Source organism: Apus apus, chromosome 13 (assembly GCF_020740795.1).
Source record: "Apus apus isolate bApuApu2 chromosome 13, bApuApu2.pri.cur, whole genome shotgun sequence".
Taxonomy (NCBI): domain Eukaryota; kingdom Metazoa; phylum Chordata; class Aves; order Apodiformes; family Apodidae; genus Apus; species Apus apus.
Genome location: NC_067294.1, coordinates 74,231 through 101,197, shown reverse-complemented (window position 1 = coordinate 101,197; position 26,967 = coordinate 74,231). Strand labels below are relative to the sequence as shown.

General features: G+C 41.4%; 1 protein-coding gene across 1 annotated transcript in view; it reads left to right on the top strand.

The window, feature by feature from the left end:
- KDM3B (lysine demethylase 3B) overlaps positions 1-26,576 on the top strand; it is a 54,265-nt gene extending 27,689 nt beyond the window's left edge. The window contains exons 8-24 of the mRNA XM_051631223.1: positions 318-1,560; positions 1,914-2,115; positions 3,318-3,532; positions 4,609-4,761; positions 5,209-5,316; positions 5,886-6,013; positions 6,619-6,898; positions 7,860-8,116; positions 10,281-10,547; positions 17,959-18,130; positions 20,857-20,947; positions 21,036-21,166; positions 21,925-22,044; positions 22,549-22,688; positions 23,020-23,196; positions 23,734-23,868; positions 25,229-26,576. Of these exons, the coding sequence (XP_051487183.1) occupies positions 318-1,560; positions 1,914-2,115; positions 3,318-3,532; positions 4,609-4,761; positions 5,209-5,316; positions 5,886-6,013; positions 6,619-6,898; positions 7,860-8,116; positions 10,281-10,547; positions 17,959-18,130; positions 20,857-20,947; positions 21,036-21,166; positions 21,925-22,044; positions 22,549-22,688; positions 23,020-23,196; positions 23,734-23,868; positions 25,229-25,309 (3,900 nt within the window). The 3' untranslated portion in view covers positions 25,310-26,576. The remainder of the gene's footprint in view (positions 1-317; positions 1,561-1,913; positions 2,116-3,317; positions 3,533-4,608; positions 4,762-5,208; positions 5,317-5,885; positions 6,014-6,618; positions 6,899-7,859; positions 8,117-10,280; positions 10,548-17,958; positions 18,131-20,856; positions 20,948-21,035; positions 21,167-21,924; positions 22,045-22,548; positions 22,689-23,019; positions 23,197-23,733; positions 23,869-25,228) is intronic.
- The last annotated feature ends 391 nt before the right edge of the window (positions 26,577-26,967 follow it).

Genomic DNA, 26,967 nt, shown 5'->3' with positions numbered 1-26,967 from the left:
ACAATCAGCAGTTTAAATAACTTTCTTTTCTGTGAATTAGTTCATCTTGTCTTGTGTCTTGCTTTTGTTCTAAAGCATGATAAGTTACTGTGTTCTTTTTCCCCATGTGTCTTTAGTATGTAACTGATACCGTTACCGTTCAATGGCTTGTAGGTAGGAGAAATTAGCCTAGCAGAATCTTTAAAGAAGTTTCTTCATTTTAAGTTTCTATTACAGGTGGGTAAGTAGAATGCTAATTGTCCAATTAGATGAACCAAAGTGTTGCTGAACCAAACAAGAGTCCTTTAATAGGCTAATGCTTTTTAATTTTGTTTCAGAATTCCCGAAATTCACTTTTGGCTTCTGGATTTGGAGTCTCTCTCCCAAGTGCTTCCCAGTCTTTGGTATTTGGGGGTGGAAGGAGCCAATCAAATGGAGTGGTGACTCCAGAAAGCAAGCCTTCTGGATTTCCTTTTGGCTGTAGTACTGGACAAGAGGCTCAGAAAGATTCTGATCTGTCCAAGAACTTATTTTTTCAATGCATGTCCCAAAATCTACCTTCCAGTAACTACTTCACAGTCATGTCAGAGAGCTTGACTGAAGATGCCTCCAGTCGGGACTCATTCAAGCCGTGTACAGAGAGTGTGGGGAGTGGGATCTGTAAAGGTAAAATTATTTCAACGGACACTAAAACAGGAGCTCAGTCTGGCAGTTCTGTGGAGCAGAAGCTGCCTGTGGAATCTATGCCTACCCTTACTCCAGCCTTTCCACGAAGTCTGTTGAATACTCGCCCCCCAGATAGTCATGAAAACCTATTTTTACAGCCCCCAAAGTTATCAAGAGAGGAACCCTCAAACCCTTTCCTGGCATTTGCTGAGAAAGCAGAACTTAGTCCTTTCAGTGGCTTCGCATCTTCATCTCAGACAGGGGTTTCTGCTCCCTCTACACCTGTGGGTCATAAGGCCACTTCTGGCTGGCCAGAGTCATTCACCTCTACAGACTCTTCTCTAGCTAAGAAGAAAACCTTGTTTATAACAACTGACTCCTCAAAGATGATCTCCAGTACTCCTGGTTCAGTGGTTGCTGCTGGTGTTCCAAGCCCTTCCACTGTAGGGAATGGTCGTTCCAGCTCACCTACCAGCAGCCTGACACAGCCTATTGAGATGCCCACACTTTCCTCCAGCCCAACAGAAGAAAAACCAGCTGTTGGGCCGGGGCAGCAGGACAATCCTCTTCTGAAAACTTTTTCTAATGTGTTTGGCAGACATCCACCTGGCTTTTTCTCTTCGCAAGCAGAGTTTCCACAGGAGAACAAAGCTCCTTTTGAAGCTGTGAAAAGGTTCTCTCTAGATGAGCGGAGCTTGACATGCAAACAGGACTCGGACTCCAGTACCAACAGTGACCTGTCAGATCTGAGTGACTCTGAAGACCAGTTGCAGGCCAAAGCTTGTATGAAGGGCATCCCAGAGCACTTGATGGCAAAGCTTGGCCCCAATGCAGAGCGCACTGCTGAATTGCTGCTGGGGAAAGGAAAAGGGAAGCAAGCCCCTAAGGGCCGGCCTCGCACAGCTCCCCTAAAAGGTGATGACTTGAATGCAGGGTGTCTTGGAAGCACAAGGAGGTGGGATACTGGGATATCTCCTATGTGATGAACTGTATGAACTAACCACAGGTATAAAACTCATTTATGCTCAGTAGGCAGCACACAGGGTAATTACAAGGCTAACAATGCATCATGTATGTGAATTAACGCATTCACTTTGTGAAATGTTTAAGCATATATTATGACAAGTGTGGTGTGCTGCAGACTTGAACAGTCTTACTGGTTTTCATGTGTATGAGCAGACAGATCTCTGGATATGTTTGTTGGGACCAGTATCCTTTTGCTGTTGCAGTTAACTAACAGGCTTTTACTTCTCCTTTGCCTCACTCAGTTGGCCAGTCTGTGCTGAAAGACATGAGTAAGGTGAGAAAGCTGAAGCAGTCAGGTGAGCCTTTTCTCCAGGATGGCTCTTGCATCAATGTAGCTCCACATCTGCACAAGTGCCGGGAGTGCCGCTTGGAGCGTTACCGCAAGTTTAAGGAGCAAGAGCAGGATGACTCAACGGTGGCGTGTCGCTTCTTTCATTTCCGGAGGTGCTCTGATCCTTCCTTCCTTCCTTCCTTCCTTCCTTCCTTCCTTCCTTCCTTCCTTCCTTCCTTCCTTCCTTCCTTCCTTCCTTCCTTCCTTCCTTCCTTCCTTCCTTCCTTCCTTCCTTCCTTCCTTCCTTCCTTCCTCCCTTCCTCCCTTCCTCCCTTCCTCCCTTCCTCCCTTCCTCCCTTCCTCCCTTCCTCCCTTCCTCCCTTCCTCCCTTCCTCCCTCCCTCCCTCCCTCCCTCCCTCCCTCCCTCCCTCCCTCCCTCCCTCCCTCCATTTTCAGTATAAAACACTGACTGTTTTCTGTGTTGTGCACACATCTTACAATTCTTTGACATGTCATGCTTCTCTTCATCTTCCTTAACTGCCTGTCTAGCAAGTGTTATGCATCTTTGTCCAAAAAGGTGTTTTTTTCACTTTCTGGCATATAATACTGAAGTGAACTTTTAGTATGTGCTACCCATCCAGTGTGGATTATAGCTGCTTCTCTTCCTGAACTTGTTAAAAATTAATCAACCATTGAGGTTGAAGACAAGATTGTTTTTGCTTGAAAATGAAGTTACCTTTAATATTGGCAGGAGATGTTAATGGTTCTGTAACTCATGTTGTTACACCTATTAGCACACAAAGAGTAGGAGAATCAGCAGCTGCTGATAAAACAGTCGTGTCTCATCTCTGTGGAGAGCAGTGACAAGAATAGCAGGTACAATAAAGATTTTTATTTGTCTCATAAACTGTTAAAACAGTTGCCAAGTGCTAGCAGCCCTAGCCATAACTGAAATACTGGTTTCCCGAAAGCTGGAAAATAACGTTCTCCTGAGTTAAATTAGAGAATGAGAACCATGCACAATTTTACAACCAGCATCATGCAGCAGCCCAAATAAATTGACTTACGTCGTCTCTTTCAGTTAACAGTTCAGAGAAATGTTACTTACCAAGCTGTAGCAATTTCCTGTATGTGGGATTTCCCACCAACACTTCCTGAGACCTAGGGATTTGTTCTAGTGAGTTTGTGAACATTGCCCTCAAGTACCTTACTCTCTTTGTTATTTGGGTTTGCATAGTTGTACTGGCTGTAGAGTATAGCAGTCTAGCTCAAACCTTTTTTCCTCTTTCAGGGTTTATGTTCTGACATATATGGCATTATATGTTAATTAAAGGTGGTTGATCAGCTCTCAATTGCTCCATCCTATTTTCTGCAGGCTGGTATTTACCCGGAAAGGTATTCTACGAGTAGAGGGTTTCTTGAACCCGCAACAGAGTGACCCTGATGCCATGAGCCTATGGATTCCTTCCTCCTCTCCTGCAGAGGGGATCGATCTGGAAACTTCCAAATATATCCTGGCCAATGTTGGAGATCAGTTCTGCCAGCTTGTTATGTCAGAGAAGGAGGCGATGATGATGGTGGAGCCACATCGTAAGCTGGACTTTTGACATGTTTTTTTGTCATCTTCTCTGTGTGATGTGTGGACAATGCAGTGGAACAGAGTTGAAAGTGTAATATAACTTCTTGTTAAAATGCTTCTCCTTTTCTTCCAAAGAGAAGGTTATATTCACTTCTTAGGGGGGTGTGTAATTGTGGGACTAGCGTTTGGGAATTTTATTTTGCATCAGTGCAACTTTATTACCAAGGAAGCTAGGAGTAACTTTCCCAAGTATCATATAAATGATTTTTCAATCAGTTAATATAGAAATTTGTTGACCTGTACTCCTAAGAAAATAGAAATAAATCTGGGACACTTATCTCACTGGCCAGCTATGCTTTAATAAGCAGTTTTTCTTACATATTCCTATCTTACAGGACATCATGTAAAAGCTCAGGGATTTCTAGGAAGGGAGCAGCACCTGCATTCGGCTGCCAGGACTGAGCTGAGGGAGTAGTTGACACCATAGGGACAGTAGTTGACTACACGGGGAGTGGGTTTAGGAAAAAATTTCTAAAGGTATCCGGTTCAGCCTGTTACATGGATAGCTCTCACTATCTGTTTTTTGCCTTTAGCTTCTGGAATGTTCAGGAGCAGCCATTTGGGGAGAACTTCCCCCTCCTCAGTGAATGTGTTGGTTTAGAATCCAAAGAGTTGAGAGGCATCCAGTTAATAAAACTCAATACACATTCTGTGCAGCTCGAGAAGTTTGTGTTTTTTCCTTATAAAGCTAGCAGAAGTTCTGTAGTTTTGCTCTAAGTTCCATAAGTGCTCCTTGAAATTAACTTACTACAGAACTCCATTTCTTGTAGTATGTGCATTTTGGATTTGACCTTACCTGCTCTTAGAAATGGCATGGTAATAGTGTCACAAGACAAGCAACTCAAAAAATGTGTTTCTGGCTGTGAAAAGTGTGTGTTTCTATACTCTGCCCTCAAGTCATGTTTGTGAATTGTTTCTTTATCTGTGTTACTGTGATGTTTTCAAATTAAGTAGGAGGGATGCAAAATGTCAAAGCAATAATTCCTAATGTTCCTTCAATAATTCCTAATGTTCCTTCTCTTTATAGAGAAAGTGGCATGGAAGCGAGCAGTGCGTGGCGTGAGGGAAATGTGTGATGTGTGTGAGACTACACTCTTCAACATCCACTGGGTTTGTCGCAAGTGTGGCTTTGGGGTCTGTCTGGACTGTTACCGTCTGAGGAAGAATCGCCCGCGTAGTGGTGGGTACTGGGGTGTTTTCACCCACTGTAGTCTTTGAACTTGATTTAAAAATCTGTGAATTAGAAATTTGTCATACTACTTTTCAAGCTATTAGTACTCATTAGCTTTTAAAATAGATACACTGATAGTAGAGCTTAGTTTCCTCTTCCTGGAAGTGATCTACAGATACTTTTTGTTGAAAAAGCTTGGGAGACTATGACAAGAAAAGGTAGAATTACTCCTTAGCTTAGGAAAGCATAATGGGAACAAGAGTATGATATTCAGAGACAGGCTAGAAGCCAAGATTTTTAGGTTATTGGAAATAATGAGCTGGTAGAGATTAAGGGACCAGGTTAATCTCCTGCATTGTAAAGAAACTAAAGGAACAATATTGATGCAGAAACATTCAGTATTGTAAAGTTTTAATTACTTACAAAATTTTACTTTTTTTTGTGTCTGTATTCCAGAGACAGAGGAGATTGGTGATGAGGAAGTCTTCTCATGGCTGAAGTGTGCAAAGGGTCAGTCTCATGAACCAGAGAATCTTATGCCAACACAGATCATTCCTGGTACAGGTAATGCTTGAAATCTGAAAGGAAAAAATCCTAATTTTTTCTCAGTTCTGAGCAATCAGGTGGAAAAAATACTAAGATAGTTTGTGTTCTAGCTTTTACCTTTTCTAGCATGGATTTAGTGGAGATTTCCACTTGCTACAGCAGAAGAGTAGAAGGGATGGTAACCCAAGTAAGATCAAGCTGTGGGTTTGAAATGAACACCCTTGTGATACTAGCTGTGACCTCTGTGCTCAGCTGTTTGTAGTTGTATCAGTAAATTTGGTTCACTTGCAAGAAAGAGCTTTTTCTTTTCTATTGGAGGATGGAAAGTAACTGATCACTGCTGATCGTTTACTTGACTGTTTACATAACTGGTAAACATTATACCAAGGGATATATAGTCTCTTTTGATGGTTCTGAGTTGCACTTGCAGTATCATTGGACCTAGATGGAATAGTAGGAAGGATCTTGAAGGTAGTTAGCAGTAATACTAAAAAAATCCCTAACCCCTGGTGAATATATATTGTAGTTAGGGCCTTTTTTTTAGATTTCTTTACCTGTAATATTGAAGATCTTATCTGTATTTCCAGCGCTTTACAATATTGGGGACATGGTTCACGCTGCACGAGGGAAGTGGGGTATCAAAGCCAACTGCCCCTGTATTAACCGGCAGAACAAGTCGGTGCTGAGACCTGCCGTCACCAACGGAATGTCACAGGTATCTGCTTTCAGTCTGAAATTACATTGTTTGACATGATATTTTAAAAATTTATTAAATTAGTCCCTTTAGACTAATCTGTTACGAAACAAACTTTATTTTTTCCATATATGTTTCAAGTGTTTTCGCTTAACAAAAATCTTCTGGGACATTTCTGGGGGTTTGTGCTGCAGCTGTTGATTACCAACTAGATATTTGGGCCAATACTCTTACGTAGAAGCTGGGTTGAAAGCCTTTTGTACTGATGCTGTATCTCAATTTAAACCACTATGAGTGGCTTGCATGTGCGCTTATTTTGTTAGGGTTTGTGAATGTTATGCTGAATCTAGAGCAGTTCTGTTACTGTTAACACAGAAAGGGCTTCTGTAAAAAGAGAAATCAAAAGTCTTGGGCTTGTGTTAAAAGACCACAATGCAAGGTCTAATGTACACAGACAAGAAGCTCCTGTACTCTGCTGCTACATAAGCATAAATGATTTCTACTGTGCTTAAAGCAAATGAACAAAAAAAGCAACAAACAAACCCCAATGCATTGGATAACTAAAATATCTTCCAAATATCTTCCTTTTATTAAACATTTAGTAGTTGATTATATTTTTGTTTTAGCTGCCGACTGTAAATCCTAGTGCATCAGTCTCTGGAAACGAGACCACCTTTTCCACTGGAGCAGGGACAGCAGGAGCGGGGCAACTAGAAATAGACACAGTTCAAAAATCTGAAGCAACTGACAGTAGGATAGAGGAATCTGCAAAATCAGAGACACTATCAACCAATAACACTGGAGAAATAAAGACTAACAGACCTCTATGTCCAGAATCAGCTCCATCATCAGCCTTGCACTGGCTTGCAGATTTAGCAACACAAAAAGCAAAAGAAGAAACAAAAGGTGAGTAGGAGACATGCTCTCTGGGATTGGAATTAAAAGGTAAATTATAACATCCTGCTTGTTTTCTATTATTTGTGAGAGTGCCTAACCTTAAATAGAAAAGAACATAGTCATTCTTCCTTTACCTCATAGGACCAGTTTTCTTTTACAGGCTTAGGAATATGCAAAGCTGGAAATACGATGACACAGCTGAAGAAAAAATACTGCCTTGTCAATAATAGGTTATTTTAGTGCCAGTTCTTGTGTTTATTTTCTAAGTGATAAAAATCTGGTATCCAGATGTAAAATTATAGTAATTAATTTCAGATGCAGCCTCGTCACTTTACAACTATTGAAGTAAATAAAGCTGTTTTGTGTGCTATGAGAAGAGTGCATTTCCAAAGAATTGAGACAGTCTAGTTGGAGAATCAGATTATTTATTCAATAGTTTGAGTGTGACTCTCAATATGAAATAACTGTTTACAGAATACATCCCCCGGCTGTCAGAGGTAGCATGACTAACATAGGATGTATTCCTGTCCATATGTCTAGCAGGAACTATTTTTATATGTCAGTGTTAAATGTTCATGACTCTTTCACTAGTTGTGCAGGGTTTAGCCACTATAATGTTTTTGCTACAGTTAAAATTTGAAATATTTCATTAATTCAGAAAGTCAAGGAAGTGTTTTTTAATTGAGTCTTATTACAAGGTTGTGGTTTCTTGTGTATAGCACAGTTCCAGAGCAGATCTACTGTGCTGTTCAAAACCTTAGCTAACAACACACTAAGGCTGAAAGCCTACCTGAAGTACGTGATGTCTTTGATTCTCTTTGAGGTGCCTCATTCACTGTTGCAGTGATCATTTACCACAAGATTCTGTCACTCTCCTGTTTAATGCAAGAGCAAATAATTTCTGAGAACTTTGTGATCATTTGAACTTTGTCTTTTTTTCTTTTTTCCAACATTGATATTTCTCTTGCAGAATCAGGATCACTGAGGTCAGTGCTTAACAAAGAATCCCACTCGCCTTTTGGATTGGATTCCTTCAACTCCAGTACAAAAGTTTCCCCATTAACCCCAAAGTTGTTTAATAGCCTCCTGTTGGGTCCCGTGACATCCAGCAACAAAGCTGAAGGCTCCAGCCTCAGAGATCTGCTACACACAGGGCCAGGAAAGCTTCCTCAGGTCCCATTAGACGCAGGAATCCCCTTTCCTCCGGTCTTTTCAGCAGCTTCTACGGTAAATAATTGTGTTCCTTCAATGATACCTGTTCTAGGGAATTTTGTGATGATCTAGCAGTCTTCATCTAAGTGTTTTTATAGTATCTTATTCTTAAATGCAGGTGCAATATCTCAACAAAACACCACCTCACAAGGTTGTAGAGAATTTTGATTCTAATTGTTAGTTTGTGATTCAGTTACTACTGCTATGAAGAGGCTGCTCTTTATGAGAGACTACAACAGTGAGTTAAACATAGCCTTTAAATTGCTTAGTTAAAATAATCAGTATCCTGATAAAAACTCACTGTAAATGCCAGATCTTTAAAAATATTGCATGAGAAAAAAACCAAAATCTATGAACAAACGAGTTCCTTAAAAATACTTGAAAGGCAGTTAACGTACAATGGGAATTTAAGAATTTCAGGTGTAGTTGCTTTTTCTGGATGCTTATTCTGGAATAAGGATACTTTGTTTCTCTTCACTACCCCTTGGAGGAAATAACCTTTAAAAATAACCCTAAACAAATAAGCAATATTTGAAATGGTTAAAAACACTTACTTAAAGAGGAGGATAGGTCCTGTGGAATTTATCAAGGCTTAGCTCTTCTTGGAGAATGCCTTTTCCAAAAATTTCTGCAGATAAGTGAGAAAGATTATTAAATGCCTTGTCTCGTAGCAGAATTTTTTTTTTTTTCTTTCATGTCAGGCTGGAAGGATGGAACCTTAATAGTTTGTTGTTTGGTTTTGATGGAGGGAACTATACAGGAAAATGTTGCTGCTACAGGGAAATGAACCCAGTAATACTCCTCCCCATCACTGAGTGTAGGCAAAGAAGTTGTGATCACTTGTTTTAAAGCAAGTTATTTCTTCAAGGCTTGAGAGGGCCTGTCTCAACCTGTATCTCAGTCCCTGCTACTCTATGCTTTCTCTCACCACATTGAATCAGATCTATTGTGTAATGTCTTTTTTAACTTTCTTGACTTGGGGTCTTCACAGTAATTTAGATTTGAAAGAACTTGTGGGGAGCTCTGTTCCAAACCCCCTTGGATGCCTTGATACTTAATATAGAATGTATACAAACAAAACATATCTGAGAAACAGCAGTTGTGTTTCAGATTGAGAGGAATAACAGATTGCTGCTTATGAAAAGGATCATCTTGGTGTTTCTGGAGCATCAACGTCCTGTTGTGAAGAGCAGTTAGCATTGACTGTCATAGTTAAACTGCACATTACCCATGTCATGGCCTCAGCACAAAGCTGTATTTTTAAGACAACAAGAAGTGGGTGATGTTATGATGTAGTCTTATTTATGTAAAAAAAACTAATGTAATCCCAAGCAGCAGTACAGACTGGGGTCTGACTAGCCAGGGTATAACCCTTCTGAAAGGAGGCTGGATTCCTAGAGGACAGGAGGCTGAACACGGGTCAGCATTGTGTTCTTGCAGGCTCAAACTGTCCTGGCCAGGAACAGGCAGCTTGTTGGGGTTTCTTGCTAGAATGAGAAGCTCTGTGCTACCAGGAATCTGTTGCACCCCTGCTGCCTCCCACAGATGTCTTGTGAATAATGATCCAGTTAGTGATTATCTTGTGTTGAATATATGAAATATATTTAGTACCTTAAGTATCTTGCTATAGGCAAGGCCTGTAGGCAGACTTATTTTTTTAAAGTTAAGAACACAATTTAAGATTGTGTTGTTAATCTCTTCCAAATTCTAAAAATCCCTTTGGGAGCATGAACACCACCACTGGAGAGGCTGTCTCCTTATGGTTCTATGAACATAAATACAGGAAGCACTTTGTCTATCAGCGTTAATCTTCCTGTGGTTGGCAGCTTACCTGTATTGGGGAAGTAGAGTTGAGATATTAATGGAGTTAAGAAAAGTATTAACTGTTCTTACCATTAAAGTTGCAAAGTTCAGATCACTTAAGTTTTCTGTTCCGTGATTGTTTGCTGGAATATGTTTCCAAATAGTCTATAGTGGGTTATTTAAAGTTTTGCTATTATAAACCAGGGACCTAGCTGTTTCTGTTCTTGCTGGATACATGCCTGCCTGTGCAATGACTTGTTTACTGTTAAATGTTTTTCTGATAGCAAGATATCCATGGCTAAAATTTGAATGACAGCAGGTAGGCATTAATATGTGTGCTGTTGCAAGACTAAACCTCTGGGTTTACATCCTCTAGGGGGCCAAAGGTAAAGCAAGCCTACCTAACTTCTTAGACCATATCATTGCTTCTGTGGTGGAAAATAAGAAGACGTCTGATGCTGCAAAACGAGCTAATAATTTAGCTGACACACAAAGAGAGGTGAAGGAAATGGTAATGGGCTTAAATGTACTGGATCCACACACCTCCCACTCATGGCTGTGTGATGGTAGACTACTTTGCCTTCATGATCCTAGCAACAAAAACAACTGGAAGATCTTCAGGGAGTGCTGGAAACAAGGCCAGGTGGGTGATGACAAATAGCCAACCCTTACTGCTTATGAGCATCCTGAAATTTTAACCTGTACCTTGGTAATTGACAAATCAATCCACTGTGGCCATTTGCACCTCAGTCAATACAATTAATGAGTTGGTCAACTGTCGCCCTGTATTGAGGGAAACATCAGGCCTGTCCTCTCCGTGCTGTACTGACTCCAGCCTTTCCACATTGAACTTTTCTCAGCTTACCAGCATGAAGGTGTTTGCTGTGACAGCCTTTGTAGTTGTGGTGTGTTTTGTGCTGAACATGCTCTGCTACAGCCCACTAGTGAATCTGCTGTGATTTTCTGCATGCGTTCAAGCATCTATCCCATAGCTGGTGCTTTATAGCCTCAGAGAGAGGTCCATTCCTTCCTGCTGCAGCATGTAGAAGAAAAGTGCTGCATGCAGTTAAGTTCTGCTGAAGTTGTTCTGGTATTTTTGAGTCTACTTGATGCAATGTCTCATCCTGAGCCTACCACCTGTGTGAACCCAAGTATTGTTTTGCACTCAGCTTCCTATGTATTAAGCACTCTTCTGGATTGTCTGAGGGGTCAACAAGTAGTTAGACCTCAGTCAAGAGACTGGACCTTAGAACCTGCTGCCAGCACAGCTGCTTTCTCAGATTTCAGTCCCTAGTTCTACAGCTTAGACTTCTGCAGAGTCATCAGGTTTGACCTCGTCAGACAAGCTGAATCTTAGAAAGTGGATGAGTAGCAGCTGCTGCAGAGGAAGTGCACCCATAGCTCTAACAGAATATAACGTCCATCAGTGTTCAAACTGTGTTCTTGGCACTTGGTTCTTTGTCTGTCTCTGACACTGTTACCTTCACTGACTACTCAGAGTTGAGATAGTGCTAGACAGTTACATCCCTCATCATCTTCTCTGGAGAAGTCCTTCTTGTCAGCTGTTCTGTTCTTACTGTGCTAGTGCTCTTGGCACTCGCATTCCATACTTAATTTGTGGCTGCTCAGAAGAAAGGCAGACTTCTGAGCTGTGGCAGAGGAACAGATAAGGTTGCATGTTCCTCTTTTGGACTCTTCAGGGTCTATTCCTGCCAAAAGTGGAGTCCTTTTCAGGTAAGTTTAGCATGTCCCATGGGACTGGACATTCTTTGGGTCCCCTGGGAACAAGCATAACTAGCATATAGCCATAAGAACTGCAGAGAGGATTGTGGCACCACCAGCCGAGTTACCAGTTCCTGTTCCTAGCTCCCCTAGCCAGCCTCAATAGGTGGAAGAGTCAGCACACTCTTGCTTGTCTGACTAGAATCTTACCTTACTGTTGGTATTGTGAGCTTTCTCCTTAATTGAGTTATCTTCTTATCCTGATTGTTTGTTTTTTTTTGCTTGCACAAGAGTATTTTTTTCTTTAACTTGTTGCATCCTTCTGATGTATGAAGGTTTTCAGATACTTATTTTGAAGTGCTGTGGTGTCAGTCATCTGCCTGACTTGGCAGAGAGCTCCTCAGGTTCTGGTCAGTATACTCTGATAATTTTCTCAACCCTCTCTGTCAGCAAATAACACTGTCTCTCTGAGGAAGATCCTAAATATTTTGGGTGCTACTTACAAAGTACATGCTCGTCAGTTTCTCTGCAGGTGAGACTGGTTAATCACCAAGTGCCAGATGCTGCTCTTGGCCAAGGGGTTCTTGACTGTTAGTGAATCCTGAGAGACTCCTTAAGCAGTTTAGAGATGTGATCACCGTCTTCTGTCATATGTGTAGCTTTCAGTGTGCATCGCCTTCCATACTGGTGTGCACCCTGCAGCTGTGGCCACAGCTGTCATGCTCGTGTACTGTTTGTGACCCTGGTTTTTGGGGTTCACTTCAAGATGTGCTACCGATGCTTCTGGATGACTTTATCATTCAGAGGACCCCCTGTACAGCAACAGACCACAGAAGTCCCTTGGTCATTCCAGGATTCTCCCAGTGCTGCTGCAGTTACTTGAGCTTTCTGCTGAAATGTGGAAAGCAATCTAGCTGAATCTCATTCCTGCACAAGAGGGAGCAGGTGATCCAGGCAAGCACCACTGCCTTCTCAAGGCTATTGTGAACAGAATTTGTTCCAGCAGAGATTACCTCAACAAACTCTGCTCTCCCTTGGCTGACATCCTCCTGTACATCCCAGCTGCACCTTTAAAACTGAAATCAAAGAACATGAATTCCACCACCATCCCCCAGATCATCTTTCCCTTTCCATTTTGTGTGCTGGAAAAGCTGAGTTGGAAAAAATCTTTGGGTTACCTTTCCCAGTGTTACACGTGCACACTGGATACTAGATCTGAGCCAAGTAAAGATCTAAGCCATGGTAGCATCCCAAATGGTTAAAAGAGAAAGTTCCTTTCCCTTTAACAAACAGACAACAAATTACACTCTTTCAGTGCCATGCAGAAAGAGCAACATTTTTCAACTCCTTTGTTTTAGAAATTGTCAGAAATAAGTTAAGCTCTGCCTTACCCCAGAAGTTACTGGGAGACTGTAGGATAAATTCTTTCCGAAGCTGATCAAGAACATTTTTCTCTCCTGAGCATGGTTGTTGCTCATCTGAGGATACTGTCAGGATTCTTATCCTACAGCAATGTTATTTTCTTAGTTTTCGTACTGGAATTTCTCTTTTTTGAGATGCTGAAGGTTGGGGGTGGTGTTGGAGGTTTTTATTTGAGAGCAGATCTGGCTGAAAATGTCATCAACCAAGTCCACTGTTCTTTTATCTATCAACCCTAGCTGTGTTCTTCACTAGAGAGAGCATTTTTTTTCTTGGGAAATTTTCTGCTTAATAGCTGGAAGGATTCTGTTAGGTTAAGTAGGTTTTTGGTTTGGGGGTTTTTTGCCTTTTTTGGTTTGTTCCCCCCCACCCCCCTTTTTTTTTTTAATTGTTCTGTTCAAGTGGTCAAGAGAACACAGGATGAAAATTTGTCATTATTTTCCTGGACTGAATATGACTAGTTTATCTATCAGCTTAAAGTTTACCTGGCAGCAGTTTCTGCGCATCCTGTGAAAGGTCCTGTAATTTTACTCATCCATGATCCCTAGTTTTTTGTAGAATATTATTAAAAGCCTTTCTGTTTCCTTAATGTTGAAATTCCTGCAGGGATCACAGAATATATTTAATCTGGGGATCAGTGTATCTGCTCTGTCATTTTAGGGAGGTTTGCTGCTTGTCAGGGCCTCATATTTGGGACATGGTGGAAAGCATGCCAAAGTTTGTCTGTCCCTCAGACATTTACCCTCTGTTGCTCTTCCATGTGGGCACAAACGGTACTACCAGGGAGACCTGGACAATACCAAGAGTGACTGTGTGGCTCTGGGAGTAGTGGTCAAGGCCATGGGGCCTGAGTGTTTTTCTTAATCCTGCTGGTGAGGGGTAGAGGGATGGACTGATTCTGCATGTCAGCTGTTGTTTGCACAACTGGTTTTGACAAGGCTTTGGATTTTATGATCATGGGAACCTCAAAGAGGGGATTGAGGACTGCTTGGAAGAGATGGGATCCATCTCAGTTGTACTAAAAGCATCTTTGCCAACAGGCTCACCAACCTGATTAGAAGAGCTATCCATCAGGAATTAAAAGGCAGGAAAGGTATGACCAGTAATCAAGAAAGGAATTAGCTGATTGGGTTGACAAGCAAGCAATGTGAAATGATGTGAACAGGAGAAATTTCATACTCAAGAAAACAGGGATGAAAGACGTCCACCTCAGGCATGTGTGCCTGAGGAAGGAACTGTGTACATTGCAACACTGAGGAAAGCTCTCATACTGTTTCTGGAAAATTAGCATCAGAAATTCAGCCTTTCTGAAGTGTCTGTGCACTAATACATACACCACAGGGAACACCAGGAGGAGTTAGTGTGCAGCTGCGCAGCCACAATCTCACTGGTATGATGGAGAAGGGGATAGCTGATGTAACTCTAGTATGGCAAAAGATAGGTACAGGCTGTTCAGGAAGGAGAGTTCAGGAATAACAAGACAGGAAGGTGATGAGAGAGCATGGCTGTTTGTATGAGGGAGCAGCTGGGATGCATGAAACTGCCTAGGAACAGATCCTGAGCCAGTGGAGAGGCTACAGACCAGGATTAGCGAGCAGACTAATGTGGGCAATGTTGTGATGATGATCTGCTACAGACCATCTGATCAAGGAGTAATAAGGCCTTCTCCAGCCAACTGGTACAAGCTCAGTGTTCACATTTCCTGGGCCTCATGGAGCCACCCTGATAGCTGCTGGAGGAAAAACACAACAGGTCACAAGCACTTGTGAAATTTTCTGAAGCACATTGAGGACAATGTTCTGACACAGCTGATAAAGGAGCCAACTAGGGAAGGGAGCTGTGCTGGACCTCATGCTTACATGCAAGGAAGAAATGGTTGTTGATGTAAAGGTAAGGGGCAGCTTTCAGTAGACTGTTAGGTGATGAGGTTCAGTTCAAGCTCCTGAAAGGAGGGGGCAAAGCAAAAAAGCAAGATCACAAGCCTGGGCTTCAGGAGAGCAGACTTTCACCTTTTCAGATATGTGCTTGGAAGAAGCCCATGGAATATGGTCTTGAAGAGAAGAGAGGCTCAGGAATGCTGGTTAAATCCTGCTTAACCTGTGTCATAGCCTTCTGTCATGAGATGACTAGCTTGGTGGATGAGGGGAGAGCACTGGATGTTTTTAATTTCAACTTTATTAAGGTTTTTGACACTGTCATAATGTCATCAGGCTAACTGATGAAGTACAGACTGGATAAGTGGACAGTGTGGTGGATTTAAAACTGACTGAAATGCTACAGGCAGAGGGATGTGATCACTAGCATGAAGTCTAGCTGGAGCCAGTCACTAGTGGTGTACCCTAGGGGCTCTGTATTGGATTGAGAACTATTTAACAGCCTCATTAATGATCTAGATGGGATACAGTTCATAGACCCTCAGCAAGATTACAGACAATACAAAACTGGGAAGAATGGCTGACAAACCAGGTAGCTCTGCTGCTATTCAGAGGCACCTGGACAGGCTGGGGAATTGGACCAAGAGGAATGTCTTGGTGTTCAGCAAGGGAATATGTAAAGTCCTGCACCTCAGGATGAGTAACACCCTGCAGCAGTACATGTTGGGGGGTGACCATCTGGAAAGTATCTTTGCCTGGAAGGACTTTGGGGTCTTGGTGGTGACCGTGATCCAAGAATGTGTCCTCACAACTAAGAAGGGCACTGGCATCTCAGACTGCATTAAGAAAAGCATTGTCAGCAGGCAAGGGAAGTGATCCTAACCCTTGTCACTGGTGGAGGCCACAGCTGTAGTGCTGTGTCCAGTTCTGGCCTACTCAGCACAAGAAGGATGAGAATTTAATGGGTACTAGTCCTGTTAGAGGCCATTGGACAATCCAGGTGAAGTACTGGTTATTTACTGGAGTGTTGCTGAGCAGGTAACTTTGGACTTGCTTGTCTATAACTTTGTAGGTATCTTTGCCTAATGTGCTGATACCTCTAGAACATTTAGGGACATCTGTGCTTCTCAGGATTTTACTGAGCTTTTAATGTGAATAAACCCAAGATTCACCTTCAGTCATTGTTAATGTGTAGGGCACAGCTTGGAATTGATTCACATTTGCATAGGCATGTGAACTGTCATTTGAACACAGGTAGCAGTTACTGAACCAAGAGGTCTTCAGCTGGGATAGTCCATGTACAAATTCACTTCAAACCGTCTTTTCCTTTTCTCTCAAGTCTGCTAACTCTCTCTAAGGATGGCGGGGTGAGAGGAACAGACAAGGTCTTGGCCAGTGTTGGGAGGACTGTCTGGTACACATTTTCCTAGTAACATTAGTTGAGCAAATGCCTTGAGCATTTATAGGGACAGGCCACTCAAATCTTTGTGCAGAATGTATATACAAGGTTAGCCTAAACATCCTAAAACTCCTTTTGCAAGCGAACAGCCACTTTTCCACTACTTGGTTTTGTACTACGGAATTAATGATGATCCATGACTATACAGGAAGAATGAGTGAAATAGTAAAAAAATTTGTATCAGAATATGAACATTTCATATTAGAAGGCTTCACTACAAATGCTGTTTCTAGTGGAAGTTGCATTTGTGCTTACAAAAAGGGGATGTAGTGAGACTCAATACCCACTGTATTGGGTGGCTGCCAGGCCCCTACCCAGCTGTGTTCTCGCCCTTCCTTCTGAGCAGGACAGGGGGAGAAAATAAGGTGGAAAAGTTTGTGGGTTCCAATAAAGACAAGGAGGGTCACTTGGCAATTGCTGTCATGGGCAAAACAGTGTCAACTTGTAAAAAAGTAATTTAATTTATTGCCAGTTAAAAATAGCGTAGGATGGTGGGGAACAAAGACAAAGCTACAAACACCTTACACCCCACACACCCCTTCTTGTTCCTAAGGACTCAACTTTACTCTTCGTCCTGGACTCTTCTCCCTCCTCTCCCCCGAGTGCGGCCCAGGGGGCATGGGGAGTAATGGGAGTTGTGATCAGTTGATGATGCTTTCTCTCTTCTGATCCCTCCTCCTTGTGCTTTTTCCCCTGCTCCAGTGTGGAGTCCCTCCCACAGGATAGCGTCCTGCACAAACTGCTCCAGCGTGGGCCCTCTCCCTGGGCTGCAGTCCTTCAGGAATAGGCTGCTCCCATATGGGTCCCCAACAGGCCACGGTTTCTGGCAGAAAACTTGCTCCTGCATGGGCTTCTCTCCAAAGGCCACAGCTCCTGCCAGGAGCCTGCTCCAGCATGGGCTCTACTTTGGTTGCAGCTTCCTTCAGGGCATCTCCTCTTGCTGCAGTGTGGGGTCTCCCACTGGCTGCTCCATCCAGTGTGGGTATCTGCTCCATCCTGGTCCTCCACAGGCTGCAGGGGGGCCACCTGCTTTCACCATGGTCTCTTCCAGAGGCTGCAGTGGAATCTCTGGAGCACCTCATCCCCCTCCTTCTTCCCTGACCTTGGTGTCTGCAGAGTTGTTTCTCTCCCTTGCATCCCCTCTCCTCCCCCCTGCAGCTGCAGAGCATTTTTTACCCTTATTGTCACAGAGGTGCCACCAGCATCAATTATGGGCTCAGCTTTGGCCAGTGATGGGTCTGTTGGAGCCAGGTGGAACCATCTGTGTCCAGCACAGGGCAGCTTCCAGCCTCATCTCTCAGAGCCCACCCCTGCTGCTAACACCTTGCTATGTAGAGCTAATACATTTGGCTTAGTAAGTCTAATGCTACCACTTCCAAAGTAACAGAACATGGCCTGGAACTGAAGTTTGCTTTGACTCTGGTTCTTTGCTTGATGCACATAAACCAGACTTGGATGAAAACAGACTTGTGGTGTCTTTTGTATGATGGTAGCCAGGAGTCTCAGCTCTTAAGAAAGTTTGGCTGCATGTGTAAGAAATTTGGTTATGGTGGAGTAAGCATTCATCTTTGTATTCTCAGCCCGTGCTGGTATCTGGTGTCCATAAGAAGTTGAAGTCAGAGCTTTGGAAACCAGAAGCTTTCAGCCTGGAATTTGGAGATCAAGATGTAGATTTGGTGAACTGCAGGAACTGTGCCATAATTTCAGACGTGAAAGTGCGTGACTTCTGGGATGGCTTTGAGATAATATCTAGTAAGTAATATCTATGGCTGACTAATTTAACTGAGCAGTCTGTCTTGCTACCTTCAACTCCTCCTTTTCCACCTATTTTCTCAAAAAAGAAAAAAAATTTTAAAAACAACTCCAAATTACTGCAGTCTCATCCGAAGAAGCCATTGCTCCTTAGTAGTAGTGCACCCTATAATGTACTTTATTGGTGAAGATTAGGGCAGGGATGCCCAAGAAAACATTGTCTGTCCTACAGTGTGTTGGTGTGTGTTACTTTCATGTGTCAAAAAATAATCCATTTCATTGGAAACAACTTCTTTTTTAACTTTCCTCAGTGAAATTAAGCGTTACTATTAGTAAGACAGTAAGTGATTTGACTATCTTTACTCTTCTTCCAACATCAACATTTACTGTAAAACTAAAGGGACCTTGCAGAGCTAGAACAGACTGAGGCTTTTGGTGCTAAAACTCAGACTTGGTGGAATACATCAACTAAGTAAACTTGACATTGCAGATTATTTTTATAGTGGATCATCTGTGAGCATGAGTACATGTTTGTGTATTATGAATAGCAATGCTGTATGTGTGCCTTATGTGGTAACACATTACCTAATGCTTGAGTGATTCTTTGAGAAAATCTGTCAAGTGTGGATGTGGAAGCTAACCAGTTAATATTTCTGAGGATATAACTGGTCAAATTAAAGAGCCTCTGAAAAGGCGAGTGCTGCATTTTAGATTATATATAGCTAGATCAGAGTGGTCTTGCCTAACATCTTATAGATGTTAGAGTTGTAATGCTTCATTGCCATGTTGCTGAGTTTAGTGTTGTTTAAAACATTCTCTGTATTTCTTGCTATGTGCACATGGCAGAAATTGTGAACCATTGCATGACTTAATGGAATGTTTGTTCAACAGCAAACAAGTGATAAATTGTAGACCAAGAATATTCCCTTTCCTACTCATTTTCCTATCAAAGAGCTCCCAACTTTTGACTTGTTTTGATATGGTTCCAAGTACAGAGTCTTGTATTTTGTACTGTTTATGTTATTACTCAGACATCAATGGCCTAGAAGGCTATAGCAGTTTGGTCTTTTTATGTATTAATGATAATTGGGAAACTCCACAAACTCTTCCCTTTTGTGCTAGGGTCATTAATGAAAATAGTAAATTTGTATGGGTCCAGTTATCTTTGAGAAATGTTATTTCAAGTTTCAGATTTCTGAGATATGTGGCCAGGTCCCCTCTGCCCCCTGCCCCCCACAATAAGGTTATTGAAGAGATGTAGAACAGCCACTGCATTTGGAGGTGGTATTGATATAACCCTTGGTTAATCTACTTTATTTTAGTTAATTTTAATGTTTTGCTGTTTACTTTTAATATTTTTAACTTCTAAGTGGGCTTTTGGCAGGTCTAACTTTTTGTTTGCATCCTTTGACCTGCTTTTCTTTGCTGATCAGATGTTTTCTGGGTTTTGTCCAGTTTTGTGTAATTTGTCAGAATTGTATGTTTGCCTCCAAGTAGCTCTTCACTTAGCTCTCTTTGGGTAGCCTTCCTACCAGTTTCTTCTTATTTGGATCAAAGATTCTTGAGGAGTTCAAAATCTTGAATACGGAAAGTTCTGAAACATCTTTAAATTCAGGTCCTTGAGCTTTTCAGTTCAATTGTCCCTCTAAAATCCATAGCTCATAAAAATTTGTTTTCTTTAGCTTGGCCACTCTGGTTTGCGTATTTGTAGTTCTTAATTCCTTTTAGTTTCAATAAAATAATTTTTTATGTTGCAAACTAAGGCTGTTTCTGTAGCCTCTTGGTATATAACACAGATGTGATTCACAGGTCTCCAAGTCCTAGTTTCTTGGATTCATGGTTTCTCTTTTGGTACTCTGCTAGGTCTGGGTAAGATCAGTTGCTTTTTGTTTGGCTGACAGTCCTTGGTAAGGTAGGAAGTGGGGAAGGATGAGGGGAAGAGGGGGTGTGAAGGTGTCAGACTGCAGTTTGTCCCGTTTTCCAACTGATGGCTTAATGTACAGTGGTGGAGAATCTGTTTTTCTATATATGTCATACTGAGTCTACTAAGCTGCTGCACACACCAATTCCAGATACACCCTCTTAGCCATTCTAATGTATAAGGCAAAGCAGCTGCTGATGTGGTCTGTGCTGTTGTGCATCCACTGCTGTGTGTGACACTGTCCTGTGCTTCCAGCTCCCTGTGGTACTTGTCAGGACTTGTATTCACCTCTTGAGGTGAAGAACAAATGCTTGAATTTGGCACCCTGCTAATTCGAGTACTCCCAGCAAATAAGAATTTGAAAAGCTAAAGGCTGCCTTCATCAGTAACCACCTACCATTTAGCTTTTTTGGGTGTGATGTACCATGGTTTCTTGCTTTATACTGAGGTTAGGGTTGAATTCAGAGCATGAACCAGTAACTAATTTTACAGAGGTACCACTCCTCTTGAAATGGAAGATAAAACTCTTAGACTTTGGTCAAAGTCATAAGGCAGAATGCTTTGGAAAGGCTTGTTTTCAAAGGGGAATAAAAGCTTTTCTAAAACTGTCAGATTTCTGCTGAGGTAATGAGGTATACATAAAATTGTTAAACTGTTGTTTCGTCATACAGTGATAATGCTTGGAAGCCCAAAGAAAAATCAGGGAATACAAGAGGTCTTGGTACAAAAGACTTACAGCTTGAACAAGGTAATGGGCTGCGGTAAAAAGATACTACTTGAAGAAATCCTGATTTCTTTCTTGCAGAACGGCTTAGGTCGGAAGATGGTCAGCCAATGGTGCTAAAGCTAAAGGATTGGCCTCCAGGGGAGGACTTTAGAGATATGATGCCTACAAGGTAAGTAAATCTTGGTATCAATGCCCACAGGACTGCTGTAGGCACCAGAGGAGGAAAACTTTACTGTTCTTTTCTTTTCGCTCTCTAGATTTGAGGACTTGATGGAAAATCTTCCTCTTCCTGAATATACCAAGAGGGATGGCAGACTGAATTTGGCTTCTAGACTGCCAAGCTACTTTGTCCGTCCTGACTTGGGTCCCAAAATGTACAATGCTTATGGTATGTGAGAGCAGTTCTGCAGATGCTGACTTTTGTGGCTCTATTGTATATACTCTTTATTATACTAAGGCCATATGCAAGGCTGTGGCATTAATCAAAACTCAGTGCTTATCCTAGAGCACACTGTCATTTTTTTAAACTTGTCCTGTGATCTGTCCCTATGCTAGTCCTCTCTGTCTGATGTGCACTTTTTGCCTTGTGGATTCCAAGAGTTGGACATAGTTACTATTTAATACATATAATAGACATAATACCGATAGAGGGTTCAAAAACAAGTTAATATATTTTTGAGTCCAACTGATACATCTGAGAGGAAAATTAGCCAGCTTCTGGGCACTTTAATCTGCATGTTTGTGTTTTAGTTTTCTTCATCCGTGTCTAACAACACAGACCACAGACAAGACAACATGTAAGAAAAAAATGTCACCATGTTTAGCTACTTGAATTGGATTTTGTTTTCCTCTTAAGACTGAAATTGTTATAAAGTACAAGTTCAGGTTTTGTTTTTAGAATACTTTTCTTCTCATTACTTGTGTGAACTATATTTACTACTTATGTCCTGTAAAATAAAAATACTAGTCATCAGTAAACTTTTTACTTGCCACACACATCACGTGAAAAATAATTACTTTAGCTGCCTTTTGATACTGGTTTCTGCTCTCATTGCTGTGTAAAGTTAGCATTCTAGAAAGATCATTCAGGCAGGTTATTTCTATAAAAGCCTTAACAGAATTTAATTTTATTTTACACTCTTATAGGCTTAATTACTGCAGAAGACAGAAGAGTTGGTACCACAAACCTGCACTTGGATGTGTCTGATGCTGTTAATGTCATGGTGTATGTTGGGATTCCCATTGGGGAAGGGACCCATGATGATGGTAATGTTTGAGGAAAGCTGTTTTCTGCCCAGTAAAAATGAATTGTGTGTGTGAGAAAGAAGACTTGACTTTTTATTGTTTAAGTTTGTCATGCCTATGAGATATAACCCAAATATGCACGGCCATTTGCTGCATCTGCAGTGTATATTTAAAGTGCAGTAATGCTTCATTAGTTCCCAACAATGGAAGCAACAGAGTTTTGGTAGAAATTAGGTATCTCCCTGAAGAAAGGAGGAGAAAAGGTGGTCAGTTATGCTTTCTTCTCCTTGTATTTGAAAAATTCTAGTTAGCTCAGTTTGAATTAATGACTGACCTTTGTGATTAGCTGTCAGTTGACACATTTCCTGAGTTTTGTTAAGATGAAGCTTGATGTGCTTAGCAAGGGCACCTTGTGATGCAGCAGCTGCAGTGTGACCAGCCTTAGCAGCTCACAATGTTCCTTCTTCTGTGTCAAAAATCAGCAGCTTTGTAGTCATACTGCTTTTATGTGGATTCCCCTTTCAGAGGTTCTGAAAACAATTGATGAGGGAGATGCTGACGATGTAACAAAGCAGCGAATCCATGAAGGAAGAGAAAAACCTGGAGCATTGTGGCACATTTATGCTGCCAAGGATGCTGAAAAGATACGGGAACTTCTCCGGAAGGTATGCTGGTTACAGAGGAAGCTCAAGCCTACAGGATCCCTTGACTAGCTTGCTTAGAGCAGCAGAATGATACAAATTGCTATCAACATTAAGTGCACAGCTATTCTAATGCTGTGTTTGAGGACATCGATAGTTACTATGTTCCCAGGTTTTCAGCCTGGTCTAGAATCTTCATCCTACTGCAAATGTCACTAGTTGAGACCTATATGAGCTTAATGACAGTCATGTCCTACCTTGAAATAGTTTGGGGTTTGGTACAGAGCTTTTTGTAAGCCAGCAATATCAAGGTGCTGTATTATCATTTCCCTCCTACCCTATATCTTGGCTCTAGGTTGGAGAAGAGCAAGGCCAAGAAAATCCCCCAGATCATGACCCCATTCATGACCAAAGTTGGTACTTGGACCAGACCTTACGTAAGCGGCTCTATGATGAGTATGGTGTACAAGGCTGGGCAATAGTGCAGTTCCTTGGAGATGCTGTGTTCATTCCTGCAGGTGCTCCCCATCAGGTAAGTATGCCAACTGTAGGCCATATTGAGAAACAGAATTGAACTGGAGGCACAACAGAACTGCAGCTTCAAAATAACTCTTAGTATTGCTGACCTTTTTTCATGTATGCACTTCTTACAGGAACTATTTTAATTGGATCTTAGTCATTATATTAGTAAAAATGATATGAATACCTGAATTAGTGTATGGTACTGTGATGGAAATAACAAAAATAATGAGGGTGAATGGTGGGAAAACGTTTCTGTGTAGGGAAACTTAAGCCAAAGGAACAGAATTCCAAAAAATTGTGGAGAACAGTAGAGAACTTGCTTTAGGGAACACTGGTGGGTTTGGGAGGATAGCAAATGTGTGATCTCCTGCATTTTGTTCTGGTTTTACCATTAGATGCGATTCTGTGTGAGATCAATTAGGCTTTAGTTCCTGTTTCTGATAAGTAAATGTGGGAGAACCTAACATACATGGGTGTTGGGCTTTTTTGGATTTTATGCAGTTCATTCAATCTTGATGTATCTGTCATTTGATTTGGGTTTTCTTAGGTCCATAACTTGTACAGCTGCATTAAAGTGGCAGAAGATTTTGTATCTCCAGAACATGTGAAGCACTGCTTCCGACTGACCCAGGAGTTCAGGCACCTGTCTAATACTCATACAAACCATGAGGATAAACTGCAGGTAACCATGTTGTGACACCAGTCGCTGAACATATCCTGTGTTTTGCCAGCTTTGTTCAGTACGATCAGTGTGTGGCTAATTCTTTAAGAAAAAAAATAACTTTCTACAACATTGGAGGCTCTAATTTGATAAATATTTAAAAAATAATAGATGCACCTATGTCTACAGTATTATGTAAACAAAAGTTAGTAATAAACTTGGGGATTTCCAGAGAACTTTCCCACTATTGGACTAGTGCATGTGTTGGTAGTAAGTTTTTAAATGGCTGAATCGTGAATGTCAGTGAAACATAGCAGCAGAAAAGTCTACCTAGTAAAAAGAAAAAGTGGTGCTGTGTTTTGAAAAGATGTTTTTTTGACCAAGGGCACTTGTATTTTTTTCTTTGTTGCCTGAAGGAAAATGGCTCTGGAACTGAAGGCTTGCTTGTTTGAATCAGGGGTATAGTTTAGTGGTGGACTTGGCAGTGCTAGGTTTATGGTGGGACTCGATGATCTTAAAAAACTTTTCCAACCTAAACTATTCTAACTTAGTCTCAAGCAGGAAAATTAAATGTGTTTTGGTATGAAGAAATCTGACTGCTTAAAGTAATAAATAAGCACAGAATATATAAGTCCTACAGAGAGAAGACCATAGGGACTTTTTTTTATTTCACCTATGTGTGCTTCTGAAGAGTTAGTGTCTGTTTAGTTTACAAATTTTGTTGTCAGCTTTAGTGATTTCATGCATGTAAAACAAAGGTGAGTGGAGGTCTGTAGAAGGGCTGCTCCTGCATTACTCAATATGTAGCTATTATCTAGTATGTCACCCAAGAAAAGTCAGAAACAAGACAGAGCTTGGTTGCTGTGAGTACTAGTGGATTTTTCATCTCTGATCTTGCTTACCTTTCTGGAAGATGCATAAATTAGAAGAATTTCCATACAAAGACAAGAGGATGATTTGTTGCATTGTCTTAATTTACATAGAATTAAACCATATTATTTTCTGGCTCCTTTTTGGATGGATTAATGTGAATCTGTGACTTGGACCACAAGGACTTTTTCAAAATAACACTGTATGTGTGACTTCATACTGTACTTCCTCCTTGCTCTAAAGAAAGAGACTTTATCTAAAATAACTTGAGTAAATAGAAGCTGTTGGGTGACCAGAAAATAAGTTAATAAATTAGTGCAGGTGTCTAAAATTTCTGTCATCTTAAGTGTGACAGTTAAAATTTGTGCTGTTGACATCCTGAAGCAGTGATAGTGTATACTTGGTGTATACTTGTCAGCTGTTAGGAATTCAGCTGTCAAAGTTGATTGCGTAGATACGACTCTCCAGGTGAGTCTGTAGAAGTTGATTTATATCTTTTTTCCTATTGCAGGTGAAGAACATTATCTACCATGCAGTGAAAGATGCTGTTGGCACACTGAAAGCTCATGAATCCAAACTAGCTAGATCGTAGGAATTGCTGATTCCAAATGCCCTGTGAACTAAGTAAGCCTTTTGCTCCCAGTACATACAGGGACTTCACACGACTGCCTCTGCAGGAGCAGAGGCTTCTCACTAAGAGCTGGTGTGGTCAGTATTACACACACTCTTCAGCCACTGTTTTCTACGCTGCCTCAACACGGAAGGTCTAATGGAAGGTCGCACTGTCACATGCAGAATTCCAAATTCTAATGAAAGGTGCCATGTCCCTTTCCTGTGGCCTTTTGCAAATTGGAAGAACGTGGAAACCACTTGGTGTTCCTGCATTTTATTATTAGAAATGGTATAAAGAGTGTGGATGGTTTTTTTTCCTCATGCCTAGTTAGTCTCCACGAAGTTAGAAGTAATGTGCTGGAGGTGGGTTGTCCTACTGCAGACTTAGTTGATAGCTGCTGAAGGAGTGTGACCAACAGTAGCCCAACTGCAGAAATTTAAGCAAACATCCCATGTGAGATACAGGCCAAGGAAAAGAATGAAGCTATTCTCTGCACTCCCCTTCTTGTAGCCGTTTCTCTATACACTGTAGAGTTGCAGAAATAAAGGGAGAACCCACTTTTTTTCCCCAGGAGACTCCAGAAATAGGAGAATTGTGTATTTAGTGAAAAACTAGGTTTGTAGTGAAACAGTTAATATTTCATGAAAGTAGATATTTTTAGTATTTTTGAAGTACCACAACTGTTCCTGGATTTTCAAGGAAAGGCGCGTTACATTTAGTCTTCCTTTCAATAAAATCAAGAAGTGATTTTTAGAAAGCAGTCCAAAATAGCACAAAAACAGCCAAAGGAGAGTGAATAGAAATTGACACCCCACCTCCCTTGCCCATACTCCTCACCCATCTTCCCCCCTCTCCCTACACCACCCTGCTTCCTCAGAATGAGAAGTAAAAAGGAGTATGAACTCTGTTCTCGTACGGAGATGTTGTACATCTCCCCCTGCACTGGTGACTGCAGGCAATAGTTCATCCAACACCAGTGCTAGCTGAAAACATCCTTTCCAAAGTGAAGGAAAAGTTAACTTTCAGTGTCAACTTTGTCCAGAACTATTTTAAGTAAAATGTTCCTGCTTGATAGAACTGTATTCAGAATTTACTAATGTCAGCATCGATGCAATGGATTTCATTGTCCGGGTACATGGGGAAATGTATCTACCTTATATCCAGCTGTACTGTAGTGCCACCTGCAGGCCTGTTAATATGTTCACGGTTATTTCATTTTTTAAAAAATAAAAGTCATTTACTGTAACAGTCTGGGCAGTTCCTTTCAGACTTGTACACTGGTCTTCCTGCTTTGAGTTTGTCTCAGCTTCTGCCATTGTACCTTGTTCATTTCTTGTCCTTCCAGAAGGCTTTAGTGGTTCTCACCATTCAACTTCACTATATTCCTATTGTGCAGAATTTCTTGGGCACTTCTGTTTTACTCTGTGCATACAGCCCATTCTGAATGATTATAATTATAGCTGAGATGTTTCCCTCATTTGTGTGTGTATCAGCCATTCGAATTAGATGAAGATCAAAAAGACAAAGATGTGGCAGCTTCAGTCATTTCCAGGGCAGTGATCTACACAGAGTTCTGCATCTCATGCTGAACCTTTGGTTGGGTTGAGTCTAGCAAACAACTTTATAAACTACTCTGA